This window comes from Puntigrus tetrazona, unplaced genomic scaffold, assembly GCF_018831695.1.
Source record: "Puntigrus tetrazona isolate hp1 unplaced genomic scaffold, ASM1883169v1 S000000776, whole genome shotgun sequence".
Classification (NCBI taxonomy): Eukaryota; Metazoa; Chordata; class Actinopteri; order Cypriniformes; family Cyprinidae; genus Puntigrus; species Puntigrus tetrazona.
The window spans coordinates 587,501-607,430 of record NW_025048382.1 but is presented as its reverse complement, the minus strand read 5'-3'; the positions used below and the strand labels follow the sequence as shown (position 1 = coordinate 607,430).

The window sequence follows — 19,930 nt, the reverse complement described above, 5'->3', positions numbered from 1 at the left end:
GCAGTCGACTCAATTAGGTTCCTGGGCAATCTCCCAGGATCTCCAGTGGGACACTCACATTGACTCCACTGTGAAAAAGGCCCGGCAGAGGTCATACTTCCTTTGTCGTCTAAGGAAATTGAACTTGCCACAGGAGCTGCTGAAACATTTCTTCTCTGCCAGCATTGAATCCTTCCTCTGCACTTTTACAAGTGCATCTCAAAAAGTTAGAATGCACACAGACTGAAGTAGTTTAAATCTTTGGTTCTTTTAATTGGTTCATTAAAATATGGTCAAATGCCAATCTGCTAATCAACTCAAAACACCTTCAAAGGGTTCCTGAGCCATCACTGAGTCTCTCAGTTTGGTTCACTAGGCTACACAATCATGGGGATGACTGCTGATCTGACAGTTGTCTAGAAGATAATCATTGACACCCTTCACAGAGAGGGTATGCCACATACACTCATTGTCAGAGAAGCTGGCTGTTCATAGAGTGCTGTATCCAAACATGTTAACAGAGAGTTATTGTCAAGCAAAATCGATTCAAGAATTTGATTGAACTTCACAAGGAATGGACTGAAGCTGGGGTCAAGGCATCAAAGGCCACCACACACAGACAAGTCAAGGAATTTGACTACAGTTGTATTCCTCTTGTTAAGCCACTCCTGAATCACAGACAACGTCCGAGGTGTCTTACCTGGGCTATGGAGAAGAAGAACTGAACTGTTGCAAAGTGGTCCAAAGTGCTCTTTTTAGATGAGAGCAAGTTTTGTATTTCATTTGGAAACCAAGGTCCTAGAGTCTGGAGGACGGATGGAGAAGCTCATAGCCAGTGTTAAGTCTGTGATGATTTTGAGTGAATGTCATCTGGTGTTGTTCAATTTTGGAGCACTTCATGCTGAACAACTTTTTGAAGATTCTGATTTCATTTTCCAGAAGGATTTGGCATCTGCCCACACCTCCAAAAGCACCGATGACCATGGCTGGGGGTGCTCGACTCACCAGACCTAAACCTTATAGATAATCTATGTATGAGTATTGTCAAAAAGAAAATGAGAAACAAGACACCAAAAAATGCAGAAGAGCTGATGGCAAGAAACCTGGGCTTCTATACCTCCTCAGCAGTGCCAAGTTTAGAACATACTTTATAAAAGTGCAACAATTTACAACAGTCTGTGTGCATTGAATTTAATACATGAGTTTGAAGTACTGAAAGAAATGAACTTTTCCACGACATTCTAATTTATTGAGATACACTTGTAGAACTGTCTGGTTCAGCGCAGCTACCAAATCTTCCCTCAGAAAACTGCAAAGAGAATCATTTGTACAACCCTCCCCAAGAACAGTGCTCACTTTGGCCCACAGTCCCCAATCAAGTTTTTGGCCCTTCATAAGAAAGAGTTTGGCCACTTCTCAATTACCTCAAGGCTCAGTACTAGAACCTTTGCGTTTACCTTTGGGAGATATCAGAAGATATGGTATTAGCTTTCACTGTTATACTGATGATAGTCAGCTCTCTGTGTCAGGAATCTGTTTTACTGGTTTCTGTTCATCTTCATCCTAATTTGGTCTGCTTCCTGTCCTTGTTTAGTTTGATTATTAGTTGATTCCCTGCACCTTTCTTCCTCTTCTTATCCTTAGTTTAAAAGCCAATCTAATGACGATTTAGGTCAATCTGAACTGACAACACTTCCCATGACACCCAATGCATTCATTACTTCTTAAGAAGATATGACATCTACGATCATAATAGTCTGTTTCTTTCTTATTCCGAGGCCACCGTAGCCATCCGATCCAGTCTGTATCCAGATCAGCACCTAGAGATGACCTCGAGAGCCCAGAACATCAGCGGAGACCAGGACAGAGATGAGCCCTAGAGACAGATCTCCAGGAATCAACACTGACCACGGTCCTAAGCATCTTGTAGACTCTCCTTGGGCTTTGGGCTAGTCTTATTATTATTGAGCCCTGAGTTTGTGGTAATGCATATATAGACTGTTTTGAACTCAATAATAATCATAATACCCTTTCAAACTCTCCGGAGGACATGGTAGGAAAAATTATCACGTATTTTAAGAGCATAACCTTTTAAGCATTTTTAATTCCACCCCCAGTTCTCTTCTCGCCATTTTCAATGCAAATGCATCTCATGTCCTAAATACGTTCTGCAACATCAGAAGATTTCTGTTCAGAAAGGATATAGCGATCTTCCTGGAGGTGGTGACCGTATCAACACATTTGCTCATGTAGCCGCAAACAGATGACATATATTTCTCTAGGTCCTCTGAAAATCTGTCCGTTACTTCAATCCAAAAGAATAATGTAGTAAATGAATAGAATGCAAGTCTAAAGTTTTTTTTAAAGAATAGAATTAGTATAGAGATTGCTATGGTAAGAGGGTCAAATAAAGATGGAAGAGATGTGCTTTTAGTCGATTATTGAAGATGGCTTTGGTCATTCCAGCAGGAGGGAACCGTTCATGTAAAAGTCAGTGAAAGTGATTTTGTGCCTCCTTGGGATGAACTGCTAGATAGACGCACGGCTCTGAAGCGATGGAGTCAAACATTAATGCTTTGAGGTTTATGCGAACAGTTATTGTTAGTCGGTGCAAACTGATAAACAGAGGTATGGCATGCACTCTTATCATTATCTTTCAAAGGTTTAATTTCTAAAAGGTAAGTGTGTGATTTCAGATGCAGCATTTAGGCTATCAAAGAGAGATATCAGTGTACACTTGTCACCCGTGCCGTCTCATTTCACCTTTTAGACAATCAACAAATCAACAAACAGTTATTGCAAAGAAAAGTTTCTGGGAAAAAGTTATTATAAAGTTAAAAGACTCGTTACATATACTTTCAAGCACAAACTGGAGTGAACGGAAGTGATCAGCCCAGGGCTCTGTTTCTCATCTTTCTCCTGAAAATATACCCTAGATTCCACATGGCATGTCGCCTGGCCAGTCAGAACGAGAGCGAAGTGAACACTGAGTGCATCCTCCCTGATTCGTCCTGTTGTGTTGTGTGTAGTAGTGAGGACTGGGCGTGTCTTGTAGTGAGTCAGGTGTGAATGCAGTGGTTCTGTAGTAGAGACTAGAGACTAGTAGACGCATACCCTCTTTGGTTTTAGTACTGTTCCAGACCACCTTACGCACCAAAGAGTTTAGGGATGTTAAACTGACAGCTTGATTTGTGCGAAGGCGTCCGCTAAACGCGAATGAACTTTATTAATGCGGAAGTCGGAGATCTGTGGAAGGAATTCCTGTGATGTGCGTCATCGACAAACACCCGCCTCCAGCGCGAGACGAGCGCTAGATAGAGCGATAGACTCAACTCTACTCAACTCTACTCGCTCGGCGTCGCGGGGCCATGTGCAGCTAAAAGAGCTTCGCGTTTTGTTTTACAGCCATGTGCAAGCCGTGGTTTGTCGCTCGTGTAGTTTTGCTGTTTGTTTCGTTTGGATGGTCGTCCTCCATTCGGGACAGTCTCAGGGTCAGACAGGTGAGTGGGATCTTCTTCTAGACTTCTAGGCTCAGAGAAAATGCGCTGTTTTGAGAGGAAAACCTGGCGCCACAGCACACTTTATTAACACCGTTCACTTAACCCCCAGAACCACGTTTCGAGAAGCACAGAATTCGAAAGTTTTGCTTTTAAATTATTATTTTTTAATCCCTGATCTAGAGCGTAATGACGCATGCCATCTCAAGATACATGACATGAAATGAAGCCTCAGAGCTCAGTCATGATACTTCTTCGCTTTTCTGCTGGCTTCACTGTTATTCTAATATAAACTTTGAAACGTTTCTGACTCGGGTATCCTCTGTGTGAATCTATGTTTGTATATGTGATGTGTGTGTGCTATGAACGCGTGTGAAGTGGACGCTGAGGCACGTCTCTACTGGTTTGACTCGGGTACAGTGTATTATTCTCGGTTACTGACACGACTAACTCAAAGAGGAAAATGAAGGGGAGGTTTTGGCCGCCTTCAAATTTCCCCTTGAGTGAATTTGTAGAGTTATGAGTGTATGTTGATGTAGCCTGAGAAAGTTTTATACATAATGCTAAAATGTCAGACAAACGAAAAAAGTGAGGCAAACTGATGTCTGACAGACAAAAGCACCTGCTCGGCGTTAACTGCTAAGAAGGAATAGACACAATGCTGTCTTTTATTGTCTTTTATATGCACTACATATAGTCTAGTTTGAAGCTACTTAAACTAAACTGAGCTGGACAACGACGTTTAGCTGAAAATTGAGTGTTTAATCTTGTTGTTATATATATATATATATATAACTGACACACTTTGCTAGACACAATAGGTATTGTTAAAGGTGCTGTCTAGATGGCTTGAATTACTGTTTTCGTGAAAATATTGCTTAATTATATTACATTCAGGACTCCAGTTAAAAAAAAAGGTAACACATTTGTTCGTGTGCCGCCTCTTTAAGAGTTATCTGCTTGCTTTTGGATCCTCTTTTTAATGAAATGGAAATGTTAACATAAATGTGCAATATTTAAAGCTAACTGTTCAGCGTTAAAATGACAGTACATGCCTCAGACGAAAAACACACGAACCCAAGCCATCAGTGATTTAAGAAACAGCTGAAATGAAAGGTGTGAGTACTTGTGAGTGCTCTGGTGAAGTTTCCGTTCCTGAACGGTGTGAACGATGGGGTGAAAGCTTTATCTGAACACTGCATGGCTCCCTTCGGTCCGGTCTGTTTTTGTCTCTGCGGTAGACTTGAGTTTTAGCAGCAGTATAATTTCACCTGATTCAAAACAGGAGCACATTGATACCGCTTTCCCTGGAGAACGAGTATTTCTTCTAATGGAGGAAATAATTCCGTGTCTTCAGGCGAACGTCTTTATGCTTGGGTATTGTTCCTGATCTGATCGTGAAAAGCTCGAGTACCCATGCCTTCCTAGACTCTTGTGACCCGTCTTTAACACGGACGCTGTTTTCAGCCCAGCATTAGCGTCTTCGTGGTTGTGTGGTTAAATACGTGCAGCAGCAGCAGGTCAGATCTATATCCGTTTCGTGGAGATGCATTTATTTTGGCTGAGTGATGAAATCTCTTTGTATCCAGCTGCGGACAAAGATGCTTGAACAATGGCAAAATGAATACCTTCAGTATGATTGACATTTAGAATCAGCACATTTGATATTTTTAATGGTATATGTTTGGACTAGTTAAAATATATTAACGTAATGCATAACATTTTATTTCTACACAAACAATGCACCTTTCTTTTTATTAATCCTAAAATGTGTTTTAGTATAACTACCAATAAGGATTGTAGGATCTCTTTTATAATAACAATTGTTTTAAGTGCTGAAATCAGGTCTCCGGTGCATCTACCAACCAGGGAAAGATGGAAAACATTAAAAGAATAGTTCACCCAAGAATGAAAATGACTCAGAGCTGTACGTGACTTTCTTCTTTCAGAAGAACACAGCATTTTTAAAAAACAATCGGCCATTATTTTGAAGCTCCGTAAATCAGATATATACACACGTACTGCGACGTGAAACTAACCTTCAGCGGGTTAACACATGACCTCTGAAGCAGATCCAGGGGTTTTTGTGACAAAAATATTTCTAGCTTTAAAACAAATACTATGTGTTGTAAAAAGAGGCATAATATGTCTCCCATTTATAAAGCGAGATATTTAAAATATCTTACTATAAAGAAGTGTACTTTCACTTTAGCACAATACTAGGTATATATTTAGTTGGACCTCAGCACTATTTCTGAACAATTAAAAAAAAAAAAAAAAAAAAAAAAAAGTTGTTCCAGAAGCATACCAGTTTAGTATACTACAAGTACTATTGCCATCGGAAGATATCCATTAAAACCAGTCAACATAAAATAAAAAGACAAAAAAAAACTAGTGGCACACACACACACACACACACACACTCTTCTCTTTTTACCTTCTCAAAACAATGCAGAAGTGTGAGACTTTTGAACCGAAGCTAAATCGTCTCGTTTCTCTCTTTCTCTCTTCAGGAATGGAGTGGTGCTGGTAAGTAATGACAACACATCACTTCAGAACGTGCTTCCCGTGCACACTGTAGACTGCACTGTGAATGGGCACACTCAGGAAAGCATGTATTTACTGGTTTATGTTCCTGGTCTCATTCTGAACTAACGTCTGATTTTAATATTTCATGCTTGATTGACTGGTGCTCTCTCGCTCGTGGTCTCTAAAGAGATATTTTTATGCATGCAAACCTCTCATACGGTGTAAGAAAAAAAAAATCTACCTTCACTGTAAACTTGAATTTGTGCCAAAAAAATGATTTAAGACTTTCTTTCAAACAAGGCTTAAGCTGAATTAAGCTGAAAAATGTCTGATTCAGTAAGTGTTAGCTTATGTCCCCTGCTCTCCGGTCTAATAGTCTGAAAACGGTTCGTTCGTCAGCTTTCTGAAATCTTGCCACTAAATGTGTAGTAATTACACATCTACAGCTTGTAACATAAGTATTGAACACATCATTTTTTTCAGTCTCTTTGCTCTCTTTGCTTCTCAATGTGTTCAATACTTTTTCTCATCGTGTGTGTGTGTGTGTGTGTGTGTGTGTGTGTGTGTGTGTGTGTGTGGACTGAGCAGAGCGAGGGCTGCCCGAGCTGAGACTCTGGACGCTCCGCTCTCAGGATCTGCTGGACGTCTGTGTCCGTGTGTGGCTCTCCGTCCAGCCTCTGGGTATGTACAGCATCACCTCTCGCTCGTCTTCCTGACCGATCTCGCTGACTCTGCCCTGTGTCTGTAGAGACTAACGAATCTCTGAGGATTGAGCTGAGCGACTCTGAGACGGGGGACTCCTACACCCTGCTCATGTGGAAGCGGAGCAACGCTCTCAGGGTACTCGTCTTCCTTTATTAACTTTTAGATAGACCACTTCCAATTTTTTGTTCATCATCATTTGTTTTGCTTCACGTTGTGTGGTTATTTCGTGAGTTTCAAGGCAGAATGAATGTCAAGCTCCACCAAGTAAGGATTTGCATAAAACACATGCTCTGTGGCTCATCAATGATCAGCTTCAACTATGAAAGTGTTATCTTTTTTTAAAAGGCATGTATAGTTATTATAGTTATCAGAAGAATCAAAAAGAGTCTTATTACAGAGGACTTTGTCTGTGTGAGAGCTTCCAGTACAAACAAAGTGCAGACAAATATTTAATCAAGGTAATAAAAACATGAATAATCAAGAGAACAGACAATACAGTTCTAGAATGAGTATCACTCATGAGTATTTTTGTCCGTGATCACCGCTAGTCTGTGGCCTGTTTTTGGATCACAATCCATCTTTTGAGAACTGCTGGAAAAGAAGTTATTTTATTGGCTCACAGAAGTGACTAGTGCTTCGTCGTTGCAGCTGAAAGAGGCCTTGCCATGTCCGCTCTTTACATCGGTAGAGCGTTCTTCATTCACCGTGCAAGCCCTGTATAGCATACTGAGAACAGTACACATACACTAGCATTAGCAGTATATATATGCCGTTTCTGTGGCTTTGTATGATTGTTTTCTCCTTCGCCAGTGGAACAGCACGAGCGGCCATCCGTTGCTTCAGCCTCGCAAAGCTAAGATTCAGGGGCTTGAACCGAGCGCGTCGTCCCAGAAGGCCTTTGTGAGTGAGCGCTTCGAGCTTCACGTGCGTTAGCTGGGTGTGAAGCGTGCTTGCCGTGGTTTTGAGCGTGTTTGTCTGTGCTCCTCCAGTGGGTTGTGTGCTACAACTGTTTCCCGGCCCGGCCTGGATCCACGGTCAGCGTGTCTGTCCACAGACAGAGTCGAGAGCTCATCAGCACGTCTTACCTCGTCCGGAACACAGGTCTGTCTCTCTCTGTACTACTGTACTACTCCTGTACTGCTGCTTCACCGCGCTGTCTTACACGTGTCTCCGACCCAGTGCCCACAGCCAGTGTTACGGTGGATGAACACGCTAAACGCTTCACCGTACGAATGGACACCGACCCAAGTGAAGTCAACTTCAGCCTGTGCTACAACAATTCACATGTGTGTGAAGGAGTTTATTTTAATCAGGTGGGTGACGTATGTCTTCGTAATTTATGTAAGATCTACTTTTTTGGAAAGGTAGACTTCATAATAACATACAGACGTGGACAAAATTGTTGGTACCCTTTGGTCAATGAAAGAAAAAGTCACAATGGTCACAGAAATAACTGTTATCTGACAAAAGTAATAATAAATAAAAATTCTATAAATGTTAACCAATGAAAGTCAGACATTGTTTTTCAACCATGCTTCAACAGAATTATTTAAAAAAATAAACTCACGAAACAGGCATGGACAAAAATGATGGTACCCCTAGAAAACACTGAAAATAATGTGACCAAAGGGACATGTTAATTCAAGGTGTGTCCACTAATTAGCATCACAGGTGTCTACAACCTTGTAATCAGCCATTGGGCCTATATATATGGCTCCAGGTAATCACTGTGTTGTTTGGTGATATGGTGTGTACCACACTCGACATGGACCAGAGGAAGCAAAGGAAAGAGTTGTCTCAAGAGATCAGAAAGAAAATTATAGACAAGCATGTTAAAGGTAAAGGCTATAAGACCATCTCCAAGCAACTAGATGTTCCTGTGACTACAGTTGCACATATTATTCAGAAGTTTAAGATCCATGGGACTGTAGCCAACCTCCTGGACGTGGATCGCAGGAGGAAAATTGATGACAAATCTAAGAGACGGATAATCCGAATGGTAACAAAAGAGCCTAGAAAGACTTCTAAAGAGATTCAAGGTGAACTTCATGCTCAAGGAACATCAGTGTCAGATCGCACCATCCGTCGTTGTTTGAGCCAAAGTGGACTACATGGGAGACGACCAAGGAGGACACCATTGTTGAAAACGAATCATAAAAAGCAAGACTGGAAAATGCCAAACTACATGTTGACAAGCCACAAAGCTTCTGGGAGAATGTCCTGTGGACAGATGAGTTTTTGCCAAGGCACATCAGCTGTATGTTCACAGACGAAAAAATGAAGCATATCAAGAAAAGAACACTGTCCCTACTGTGAAACATGGAGGAGGCTCTGTTATGTTCTGGGGCTGCTTTGCTGCGTCTGGCACAGGGTGTCTTGAATCTGTGCAGGGTACAATGAAATCTCAAGACTATCAAGGAATTCTAGAGAGAAATGTACTAGCCAGTGTCAGAAAGCTTGGTCTCAGTCGCAGGTCATGGGTCTTGCAACAGGACAATGACCCAAAACACACCGCTAAAAACACCCAAGAATGGCTAAGAGGAAAAAATTGGACTATTGTAAAGTGGCCTTCTATGAGCCCTGACCTCAATCCTATTGAGCATCTTTGGAAGGAGCTGAAACATGCAGTCTGGAAAAGGCACCCTTCAAACCGGACACAACTGGAGCAGTTTGCTCATGAGGAGTGGGCCAAAATACCTGCTGAGAGGTGCAGAAGTCTCATTGACAGTTACAGGAAGCGTTTGATTGCAGTGATTGCCTCAAAAGGTTGCGCAACAAAATATTAAGTTAGGGGTACCATCATTTTTGTCCAGGTCTGTTTCATGAGTTTATTTTTTTTTAATAATTCTGTTGAAGCATGGTTGAAAAACAATGTCTGACTTTCATTGGTTAACATTTATAGAATTTTATTTATTATTACTTTTGTCAGATTAAAGTTATTTCTGTGACCATTGTGAGTTTTTCTTTCATTGACCAAAGGGTACCAACAATTTTGTCCACATCTGTATAATGCAAAACAGAAGCTCATTCTCTTTCATGTGAAAATAAAAGCACATTTATGTTTATTTGATCACGGTGTAATTTTAAATTCTGTTAAAAGTATTTATACATCATGAGAGAATGTATAGTGATTATTTGTGCTCGTTTACCTAAGCGTTTCTGATCACCTGTATTGTACGGTTTCACGGCGTGATCACGGCTATAATCCATGGAGGTTGTGTTTGTGTTGCAGACCAAACCAAACGTTAAATCCTTCAATCTGAGCTTTCCCTACCTGATACCTTGTGTCTGTGTGCAGGTGTGCTGCTCTTCTCTCTCACACACACACACACACACACACACACACTTCTGTTTTTGGAAATGTTTTTGCTCCTTGTAAATGTATGCATTATTGTTTGTTCACAGCTGTGGTTTCCAGGCCCTGATTCCAGAAGAAACACACAGTGTCCTTTAAAAGAGAGAGCACTGCCACGTGAGTCAGTGAGAACTGTGCATGCAGAGTTTCATTGAGTTTGTGTGTGCAGGGTGGTCTGGGATCTTTGTCTGTATGTGTACATCAATTAAAGCAGCACATTAATATGGATCAGTGAATAAACTGACTTAGATCTGCCTGTGCATTAAACGGTTTTACTGCATACCTGCAGTGCTGTAAGTGGCTCGCCAATGTACTAGAGTTCTCTAATACATAAAATAGGTACGTTTTTGTGGGGAGAAGAATTTATTGAAGGTAGCAGTGTAGCAGTTCTTCAGCAGCTCCTTTCATCAGTCTTAACCCATGAAAGAGTTCTAACTTCTCCATAGCAGGTTTTCCATAGCTTCTTCTCTAACATTAACTTCTGTCTGAGACCGAGCTCTATACCTAAAGACAAATAGTTAGAAACCAGTTACCATCACCAAACACAATAAACTCCCGAGGAGTCATGTTTTGTTATTCTGTAACTGTGGACCATTTGGTTCACACCTTTTGCAAACAGTCTCTCAATGTCAGAACCAGAAGTGAATCAAGCCGGATCCATATAAATCACCACTTGATAGATGGGTGTGGAGCAGGTTGTAAAGAAATTGTAGTTTTTAGTCTTTGTTCAGCCTTTGCTCCATGTATTTGTGTTCATGCTCAATCCTGTGTGATCCTGTGGAAATTAAAACTGGGAGGGGAAAAAAGGCAGATATCTGAGAGAAAATTGCATCTTAGTTTATTCTGTGGACTGTAAGCAGTGTCCTTGCTTCTCCTGCAGATGGAGGTGATATCTTGTCCTCGAGTTCAGTCGAAGTTCATGGCTCTGTTTTGAAGTGGAAGCCTCTCTGCCCTGTCCAATCAAACCTGTCCGTCTCTCTGTGCTGGCTAATCCACGTGCAGAACTCTTACTGTATCCCCGCCTCTAACTCCACCCTCCAATGGACCAAACTGGTGCGTGATGATCTCACCAACATCATAAGAGCAGAGATGAACAGAGTTCAGCTACTGCATACTGTGTACACTTTATAATTAGGTCATATGCAGTGATCTGCAATTAATGTTGCATAGCTGTCACATGACCTCATTATGATATCATTAATATTTTCCATTACAACATTTTTTTTCCATCAAATGCATGAAGAGTGAAAGTTAAAGATGGTTAGATAACTGTTCTTCTGCTATTTCAGCAGCACTATGATGTATCTGGCGTGGATAAACACCCTCAGATGTGTGTGAAGGTGAGGCATGCTCAAGTACACACTAAGGCATGACTCAGATGCTCAGCTTTGTCATGTGTGTGCCATATTTTGGTTGCAGTTTTCTCTGATTGGCAGCGTTCGGATCTTCTGTCCCTTCGAGTCAGGTGAGGGGAACCGGAGCGAGTGTGTTGTGCAGAAGTCTGTCACATTCTGTGTGTGTATATGTGTCTCACTCTGCCTCTGTGTGTGTCTCACTCTGTCTGTCTGTGTGTCTCACTCTGTGTGTCTCTGTCTGTGTGTGTCTCTCACGCTGTCTGTGTGTGTGTGTGTGTCTCACTCTGTCTGTCTGAGTCTCACTCTGTCTATCTGTCTGTCTGTGTGTGTCTCTCACTCTGTCTGTCTGTCTGTGCGTGTGTGTGTTTCAATCTGTCTATGTGTGTCTCTCACTCGGTCTGTCTCACTCTGTCTGTCTGTCTGTCTGTGTCTCACTCTGTCTGTGTGTGTGTGTGTTTCATTCTCTGTGTGTGTGTGTTTCAATCTATCTGTGTGTGTGTGTGTGTCTCTCACTCTGTCTGTCTGTCTGTCTGTCTGTGTGTGTTTCAATCTGTCTGGGTGTGTGTCTCACTCTGTCTGTCTGTCTGTCTGTGTGTGTGTGTCTCATTCTGTCTCTGTGTGTGTCAGAGGGCCGTTCGGCGTGGAGTGTGGAAGTCGTTCCTGGATCTCTGCACCTACTCCTGCTCCTGAGCTCCAGCACCAGATCCTGGTTTGCTGCTCAGCTGTGCTCCAGAGAGCGAGACTCCTGCTTATCTCAGGGACATGTCGTCTCACTTCTGGTGGTGGGTATAAATCTTGCTTATTAAAGAGTTCAGCTCCAGATTCACTTAGTGTTTGCATGATTAAGAATGTGAAAGAATTCGATACGATGAGTCTGTGGGCTTCTGTTGGGCTAAACTGATGCTTAGCACCATGCTTCACTGTGGGTATGATGTTCCTTTGTGGGTGCAATGTTGTTTTTGTGCTAAACATAATTTTTGGATTAACCAAAAAATATAACCCTGGTGTCATTAGACCATAACACATTTTCCCACATGATTTTGGGAGACCTATGTGTGTCTTTTTAAAATTTAGCTGTGCTTGATTGTTTTTCTTACCGCCCTAACACATGAATAATATGGAAGATTGTTTTCCCATGTACTACATAGCCAGAACTTTCCAGAAATTCCTGCAGCTCCTTTAACATTTCTGTAGACTTCTTGACAGCTTTCCTAAACAGTTTTCTTCTTTTTTTCTCATCAATTTTGGAGGAATATCCTTTGCTTGTGTCGTGCCAATTTTAAAAACAGCTCTCAAATGTAAGAAACAAACTAAATAAATGGTCTTTTAATGATTTTATTCTTTGCAAAGAATGTCAGACAGTCATACAGAAACTCAGTTTGCTGCAGAGTGCAACAAAGATGACAGGGCAGTCCTGCCTTTTATACCTTGTTTCACATATCAACGTTACCATTCTTAACAGCTGTACTTTTCCACACATGGATAGGAGATCATGACCTCCAAGTGCAGATGTCTATGGGTACCCCAGCTGTCCCTCTCTCATCAGTATAAATTAATTTTCCACCACTCTTGGTAGTGTCACTGTTGCGCCATATTTTCTCCACTTGATGATCATCATCTTCACTGTATTCCATGGTATATCTAATGCCTTGGAAATGATTTTGTACACTTCTCCTCACTAATGCCTTTTAACAATGAGACCCTTTTGATGCTTTGGAAGTGATTTCATCCATGTGTTTTTTTTTTTATTCTGATTTATTCTGTTTATAACCAGAAAACTGGACATTTCCATAGAATGACCCATAATAATCATTAAACTAGCTCTTATTATACAGCTGCTCTTTCATTTCTTTTTATGATAATGTAAGATTTTAATTTTGACTTTGAGTTTGGTAAGTGTCTGTGTAAGGATGTGCAGAAGGTGTGTTATGTCAGACAATGTGACTCCTGTCATCACTGCTATCCTCAGGATGGGGGCGCTGCTGAGCTGAGCCTGCCCTTTCCCTTCCTCTCATCAGGACTCTGTGTGCAGGTAATGCCTTTCATTTACAGTCTGTCCGTTTACTATTTTTGCTGTTTGCAACTCTCTTGTTAATCACTGCATTGGGCTATCTATGAGATCAGTCAATCAATCAATCAGCTTTATTTATATAGCGCTTTTAACAATATAGATTGTGCACAGGATCAGTGTCATCAAAACCAAGGAACCAAAACCCCATCCATGACAGAATGGAGAAAAGAAAAACCTTACGACAAGCACTTAACTTCCAGTTAAAATGCAGCTATGTCGGATTGTGTACAGCAGTGGTTCCCAACAACACTCCCCCCAAAACTGCATGTTTTCCATGTCTCCTTAATCAACCTCACCTGATTCAGAATAATCATCAAAATAATTGTTAGTTGCAGCCCAAAAGTCATCTCATTAGTTGAGACCCCAAGAGCTAAAGTGGGTGGGTGTGTCAGACAAAAGAGAGATGCAAAATGTGCAGTGCTAGGGAACGTGGGAGGAGAGGAGAATTCGTCCAGGAACATGGTTGGGAGCTACTGGTGTGTAAAGGACTGTGTGCGAGTTTGTGTCTGATTCCTGGGATCCATCTCTGGGGTCATTTAGGTATGATGGTCAGGGCTGTAAACATCATGTTTTGGTGCTAATCTACCATCTGATCTGGAAAAATGCAGTTTTACTTCTGTTGGCTCACTGATAATAAATACAAGTACACTAATAAATAAATACACAACACAGAATTTCTGAAGAAAAAGAAAATGTCACATGATCAGGATAGTACTACCTCCGCTTCCTTTTTTTGTTTGTTAGCTTTTTTTAGTGTTACATTTCAGTATTTTACAAAGAACCATGCACATTGCGAACAGCAATCAAATTAGGCAGATTAATTTGCTGGATAATTGATGTTCCTGATGTTATATTGTAGTGAGTGATTAAACAAAAAAAAGCAAAGCTACACAGAGTTACAAACAAAAAGCTTTGTTCCAGACAAAACAACCTGGAGCAATCGAGCAATCTTGTTGGATTCGCTTTAGTGTTCCTTACAGCTTTCCCTAGCTAGTACTAACTTATACTAGTTCAGTACTCATGCTGTTTCTGCACACAGCTGCGAATAACTCTTCCTTAACTCAGACGTTTGTACAAAATGAGCTGAGAATGTAAGGATCTAGTATTTGCCGGTGTGTCTGATGTGCTGCTGTCTGTCTGTAGGTATGGCGTTTGGATCTCAAAGGAAGACGAATCATTTGTCCAGACTGTAAGTAGAAACCTCTCTCACACTTGCCGGCAGATGGAGGTGAATACAGCTTCTCATGATGAATCTTCTCAGTCACTCACAGGCGATGGGGTCTGATCACTGGCTCTGCGCTGACTCTTCTGACTCGCTAACCGTACTCGTCTGCATCACATGCTACCTGGTCAAGAGAAGCACATCAGGTCAGGCCATGCACGTTTCCTTACGATTTACTCCAGAAATAAGTGATAAAGATGAAGTTCTATATGAGTACCTGTATACAGACACACTGTTGTATGTGGAGTGCTTCATACACACACACGGAGGAGCTCAGTTTAGTGAGATGCGTTGTGATACGTGTGTTATTCAAGCTATCAACCTGTCCAGTTTAACTGTCAAAGTGTTGCTCCACCACGTCTGTAGTAGACCTGAAAGAGGAGTCCGCTCGTAGAAGATGAACTATTCAAGACGCTCCACAGTGCATTTAGTCACTGCTTATATTTTGACTTGCTGGCTATAAAAGCAGGGAATCCATGATAAATCATAATAATCAGAAATGAATGTTTGGTATATTTATGGAACAAGATCTTTAATTAATATCCTGATTTCTAATATGCTTTGCTGAGAACTTTTAAAAGATCATCTTTCTCAATATTTAGATTTTTTTTCTTTTTCCAGTTTTATCTAACATAAGAAAGCACACATGAATGTAAAGATTGTTTCTGCTCCAGGGTCAGATATGTTTTTGTGTCTGCAGTGTGGCGGCGCTCTAAAAGACGTCCCGTGCTGCTGGTGTGCTCGTCCAGCGAGGCGGCTCACGTGTCTGCGGTCTGCACTCTCGCCTCCGGCCTGAAGGGGGAGCTCCTCATGGACGTGCGGCTGGCGCAGTGGGCGTCCTCTCTGGCTCAGCTGGGACCCGTGCCGTGGCTGTACGGTCAGTGTCAGGCCGTGCAGAAGGCGGGCGGTCTGGTCCTGATCAGCTGGAGCCCTGACGCCCTTCAGGCCTTTCTGAGACGGGCGCAGAGCGACGAGTTCTCTGAGAGCGGGCCGTACAGCTCTGGAGAAGAGGACGAGCGGGAGAGCTGGGATGGAGAGCGGACAGAGTCGTCCGCCTTCACGGCTCCGGTGCTCCACGCTGCCCTCTCCTGTCTGTGGAAGGGGCTACACGGTGAGGGCCACGGCCGGGGGTTCGGGCTGCTGAGCTTCCAGGCTCTTAACAGCAGCGCCTGCATCCCAAAACAGCTCCGCTGTGTCCCAAAGTACTGTCTCCCGAAGGACCTGTCCTCTTTACTGCACGACCTGGGAGAGCCCACGGGAGCCTGGGGGCCCGGCCGATGCTGGCCCCGTCTTCTGTCCAAGGCTCTGGCGTTCTTCATGTGGCGACAAGTCGAGCCCAAACTGAAGGCAAGACTTCCCGCGTCGAAATCAGCGAGAGGCACAAAGAGAAAGACGTGGAGGCAAAAAAAGCGGCGAAGTAAAGCTGGATCGTGTGTTTGTCCAGAAAGAAAGAAGTGATGAATCTCTGCAGAGAGCCATCTTCCCAGACAGAGGGTGCTGGCGCTCTCTGTCCAGCAGGGGGCAGAAACATCTCACTCAGACTTGAACGAACGTCGTGCTAATTCTATAGATGCTGTGCTAATACTACAGCTGCAGCAAAAGAAACGAGTTGTATTATAGAGTATATTGTACTACAGCAGTGTACTGTAGTGCTGTCCAACAATCCTGATTCATTTTGTTTGCATAATGTGTGCGTTCTGTGTATATTTAAATACACATGCAGTAAATGTTTTTTATAAACGAATATATTTAATACCCCAAAACCTGTGGGGGAGTGTACGCCTGTTATTCTCTCGAGCCGCCCACAGCTTGTGCTGTTTGAGACCATGCTCTGACCTTCCTCTTGTTAGCACTTTGTGTGTTAATGCCTGTATGAATGACTTTTATACAAAGTAACTTACAAGGAACGTGATGCATGTAGAGCGGCTGAGAACTCTTACGTCGCCGTTTGACTTTATCCTTAAATATGAAATGAAATTTTTGCTTTCTCTTTCCTTAACCCTCCCCATTTAGCTTGAACTTGAAGAATCAGTGTTTTATAAGCACTTAGCTGCTATAAATGCTTAGCTGCTCATTTTTTTTCACTTGTAAGTTTTGGATAAAAGTATCTGCTGAGTGAATAAATGTGAAGAATGAAGAAGCAAAGGCCTGGAGGTCTGGATGGATGCATAGAACTGATGTTTCTGGTGCCGTTCATACAGTATGTGCTTATTTTGTAAATATAATTGTTCTGACAATATACTGTAATCGCTGGCTGAAGATAAGACGTTCTCCAGCGGATAACATCTGAGGAAGCAGAAGGCATGTAAACATGTTATATTTTTGTATAAAGACCTGCTTGGCTTGTTTTTGCGTTGCGCTGCTGAACTCCGAATCAGTTTCTGTGCTGTAAATAAACGCATCATGCAACATCAAACTTACAGTCGGGTTTAATAACCTCTGTCTTTGTTTTTCATGTCGGGTCGATCCATTTGTTGTACAGTTTTCGTGAGGTCACCGTGATCTTATCTTCCTTTTTTTGGTCAGAATCAGGAACCATCTTTTCACCAACAGTAAAATGCATGCAAATGCGTCTCTGCGGCAGCTTTTTCGTGAAGAGCGTGTTTACGTATTTCATTAAATGCACCGGAAACTGAGTAGAAAGTATACTCTACATGTTCTCAAGGTTGTCAAAAAGTTATTTTCCCCCTAGAGCTATGCTGCAATCAAAACTGTTTTTTGGCGACATGCTGCCAAGCAAGTTTTCTCAACGGCCTGATGTTCTTTGTAGATGATCACGTGTCAGGAGAGCGTTACGGCTCCCGTCTGGCACGATAACCGAAAGCTGGACGTTATGCAAAACATACCAAAACCCTCATTTTATCAGGTTCATTCATCCATTTTCAGTCAAAACAATGTCCCTGTGAGAGAAAGCGTGTTAAGTTTCTAGAAGAACTGCTGACTTCAACAGAAAACCCTTTTTAATATACAATGTTTCTTTTTTTGAGTTTGCAAAAGTGGCGACATGCCTTGTGTTTCTCAGAAAGCACACGCAATCCAGCATGAAATATCTGCAATCCATTGTACTTCATTTCAGTGACATTGGATATGCAATGAGGAAAGATGTAGGGCTTTGTCTGGTAAAAAAAACTCTGAGACTTCAGCTAACAAAGAAAAGTCATTTCGGCAAGTTACTAAATTGTGACGAAGGATTACGAGTGCAAGCTTTTCTTCTTTCTGGTCTGAGATGCACTGATGAATCGCTCACAGTAAGAGAGGAAATGTAGCTGAAGGCGTTTTCTGTTAGACCTACTGTATCTGAAGGTAAACATGAAATACCGTTTCCAACCCGCTGCACTTTCATATCGTGACTTGTGACATGACTTATATAGTTCAACGGGGTATTCAGCTGAAAGAAACGTGGGAGGATGAAAGAGTTCGGCGACGTCGGCTCTTCTCAAAGTGATTTGATCAGATAAAACGCAAAAATATAGTTTCACATTTTAACAGAGATAATACGGCCTAATTTAAAGCTGTGAACTTTACAGTGACATTCTGCACAAATGCACGAATAAGCTTATTTGAAAATCAAAATGAGTCATTTTTAATGCGTTAATATTTATGTAAAGATCAGTGAATCTATGACCTTAATATATCACAAAAATGGTGTTGGCAATGCATCCAGTGTTCAGTTAATGTAAATGAACGTTCATTCATGATTTGGTGCTTTGCACAACGTGTGCCCTTCAATCAATAGTACATTTTCAAAACTTTTGTGCTCTAATATGCAACACCCCACTAAGATGTCATATGAGTACTTTAGGACTAGTTGGTTAATTTGCATAAGTCCCATATAGCAACTATGCTGTGCGTGACAAAAAAGCATGAGCATGCAAAACAGCACACGATAAACAACCTGATCTTCCTCCACATAAACATCACGAGAGCTTGAGGACAGTCGCTTCTCTTCACACACGATGAGTACACCAAGACTGCTGATAGTAAAAACCGAGCAATAATTCGGCTGACAAGCAACCGTTTCATCGCAAATACCTAAATTAAGATTTAAACATGGGCGTAAGACAAAAATATCCAATAGTATATAAATACTGAAGTTTTATGCAGTGACTAGTAGTTTAATCACAGCACTTGATGTTTCACTTTATTCAATATTCAATTCAAGTTTATTTGTACAAAAAATTACTGCAAAACAACTTGCTAAGTTATATTCAGTGGTAGTTTATCAGTGGTCACGTGACTGATATTGATGGTAAAATCATGCAGTTAGTCAAAGACGTGATCGAAGGAGAGCACTATTAACAGCCATGCTTAGATGTTTCTAGTGAACCTATAGCAAAGTTTGGTAGGTTTGTACGTTGTCTGAGGGTCAGCATCACCTCTTCTCAGATGTTTGCTCATCTCGGATCTTCAGAAAGGTTGGATCCGGACTGAAACTTGTGTAATGTTTGATCAGATACAGCTGAAGTACAGGGTTATAAGATACGTTATTGGAGAATGCTTGGCTAAAGAGATCTGTCTGTAATCTAGATTCAAACAGAAACACTGTGTCTAAACCCCAAACGCTATCAGAAAGGCTATTCCACAGTTTGGGGACAAAATGTAAAAAAGCTAAATCAGGCTTTAGGAATACTAAAGTCTGATTTAATGTCTTTATTGAAGCTGCACGAATATACGCCATTTCAGGCTGTCAAAACAGGCAGGGTCATCCTCCTCTATAAGCTGGCACTGCTTATTTTCATAGACCCTAATCACAGACCGTTCTTGAGGTTCACGTTTGAGCGGTGGTTTGACAGACTTCCTGTTTGTGACTGTCTCTGGCTCCACACCTTTACAAAGCCTCTGAGAAAGACCCAGAGTCTCAGACTCTTTATGAGACAGGTCTTCAGCTGAGACTGTTTTCCAGAAGTAAGGTGATCATGACATAAACTATCTACATAAACTAGCAAGGTGGTATCAGTCCAGGGCCTCTATAGAAGTCAGCGAGGTGCTTCCTCACATGGGCAAACTAAAGGCTGTGCACTTGATGAACCAGTGGGCATGTCTGCAGGGGAAGGATAAAACCGTTGAAATGATCTGGGAGGTCTTGGAGGTTGAGCCATCCCCTTCAGAATACAGCTCTCCTTGCCTGGTCATTTGTCTCAAAGGAACAGAATGCGTTAACCCATCAATCAGTTCAGGACTGTTTTAAGAATAGATGCTCGGTCCTTCTGGTGGCCC

The 19,930-nt window shown here is 41.8% G+C and overlaps 1 protein-coding gene across 1 annotated transcript; it reads left to right on the top strand.

The window, feature by feature from the left end:
- The first annotated feature begins 3,046 nt into the window (after positions 1 to 3,046).
- LOC122335445 (interleukin-17 receptor E) lies at positions 3,047 to 17,133 on the top strand. The gene is given in 18 exon segments (XM_043233321.1): positions 3,047 to 3,479; positions 5,990 to 6,005; positions 6,594 to 6,686; positions 6,754 to 6,845; positions 7,521 to 7,610; positions 7,700 to 7,811; positions 7,890 to 8,023; positions 9,943 to 10,008; positions 10,116 to 10,182; positions 10,946 to 11,118; positions 11,355 to 11,405; positions 11,485 to 11,530; positions 12,048 to 12,202; positions 13,390 to 13,452; positions 14,635 to 14,680; positions 14,753 to 14,803; positions 14,806 to 14,859; positions 15,414 to 17,133. Coding segments are annotated over 18 exon segments (2,160 nt in total). The 5' UTR covers positions 3,047 to 3,386; the 3' UTR covers positions 16,172 to 17,133.
- Positions 17,134 to 19,930: the final 2,797 nt, after the last annotated feature.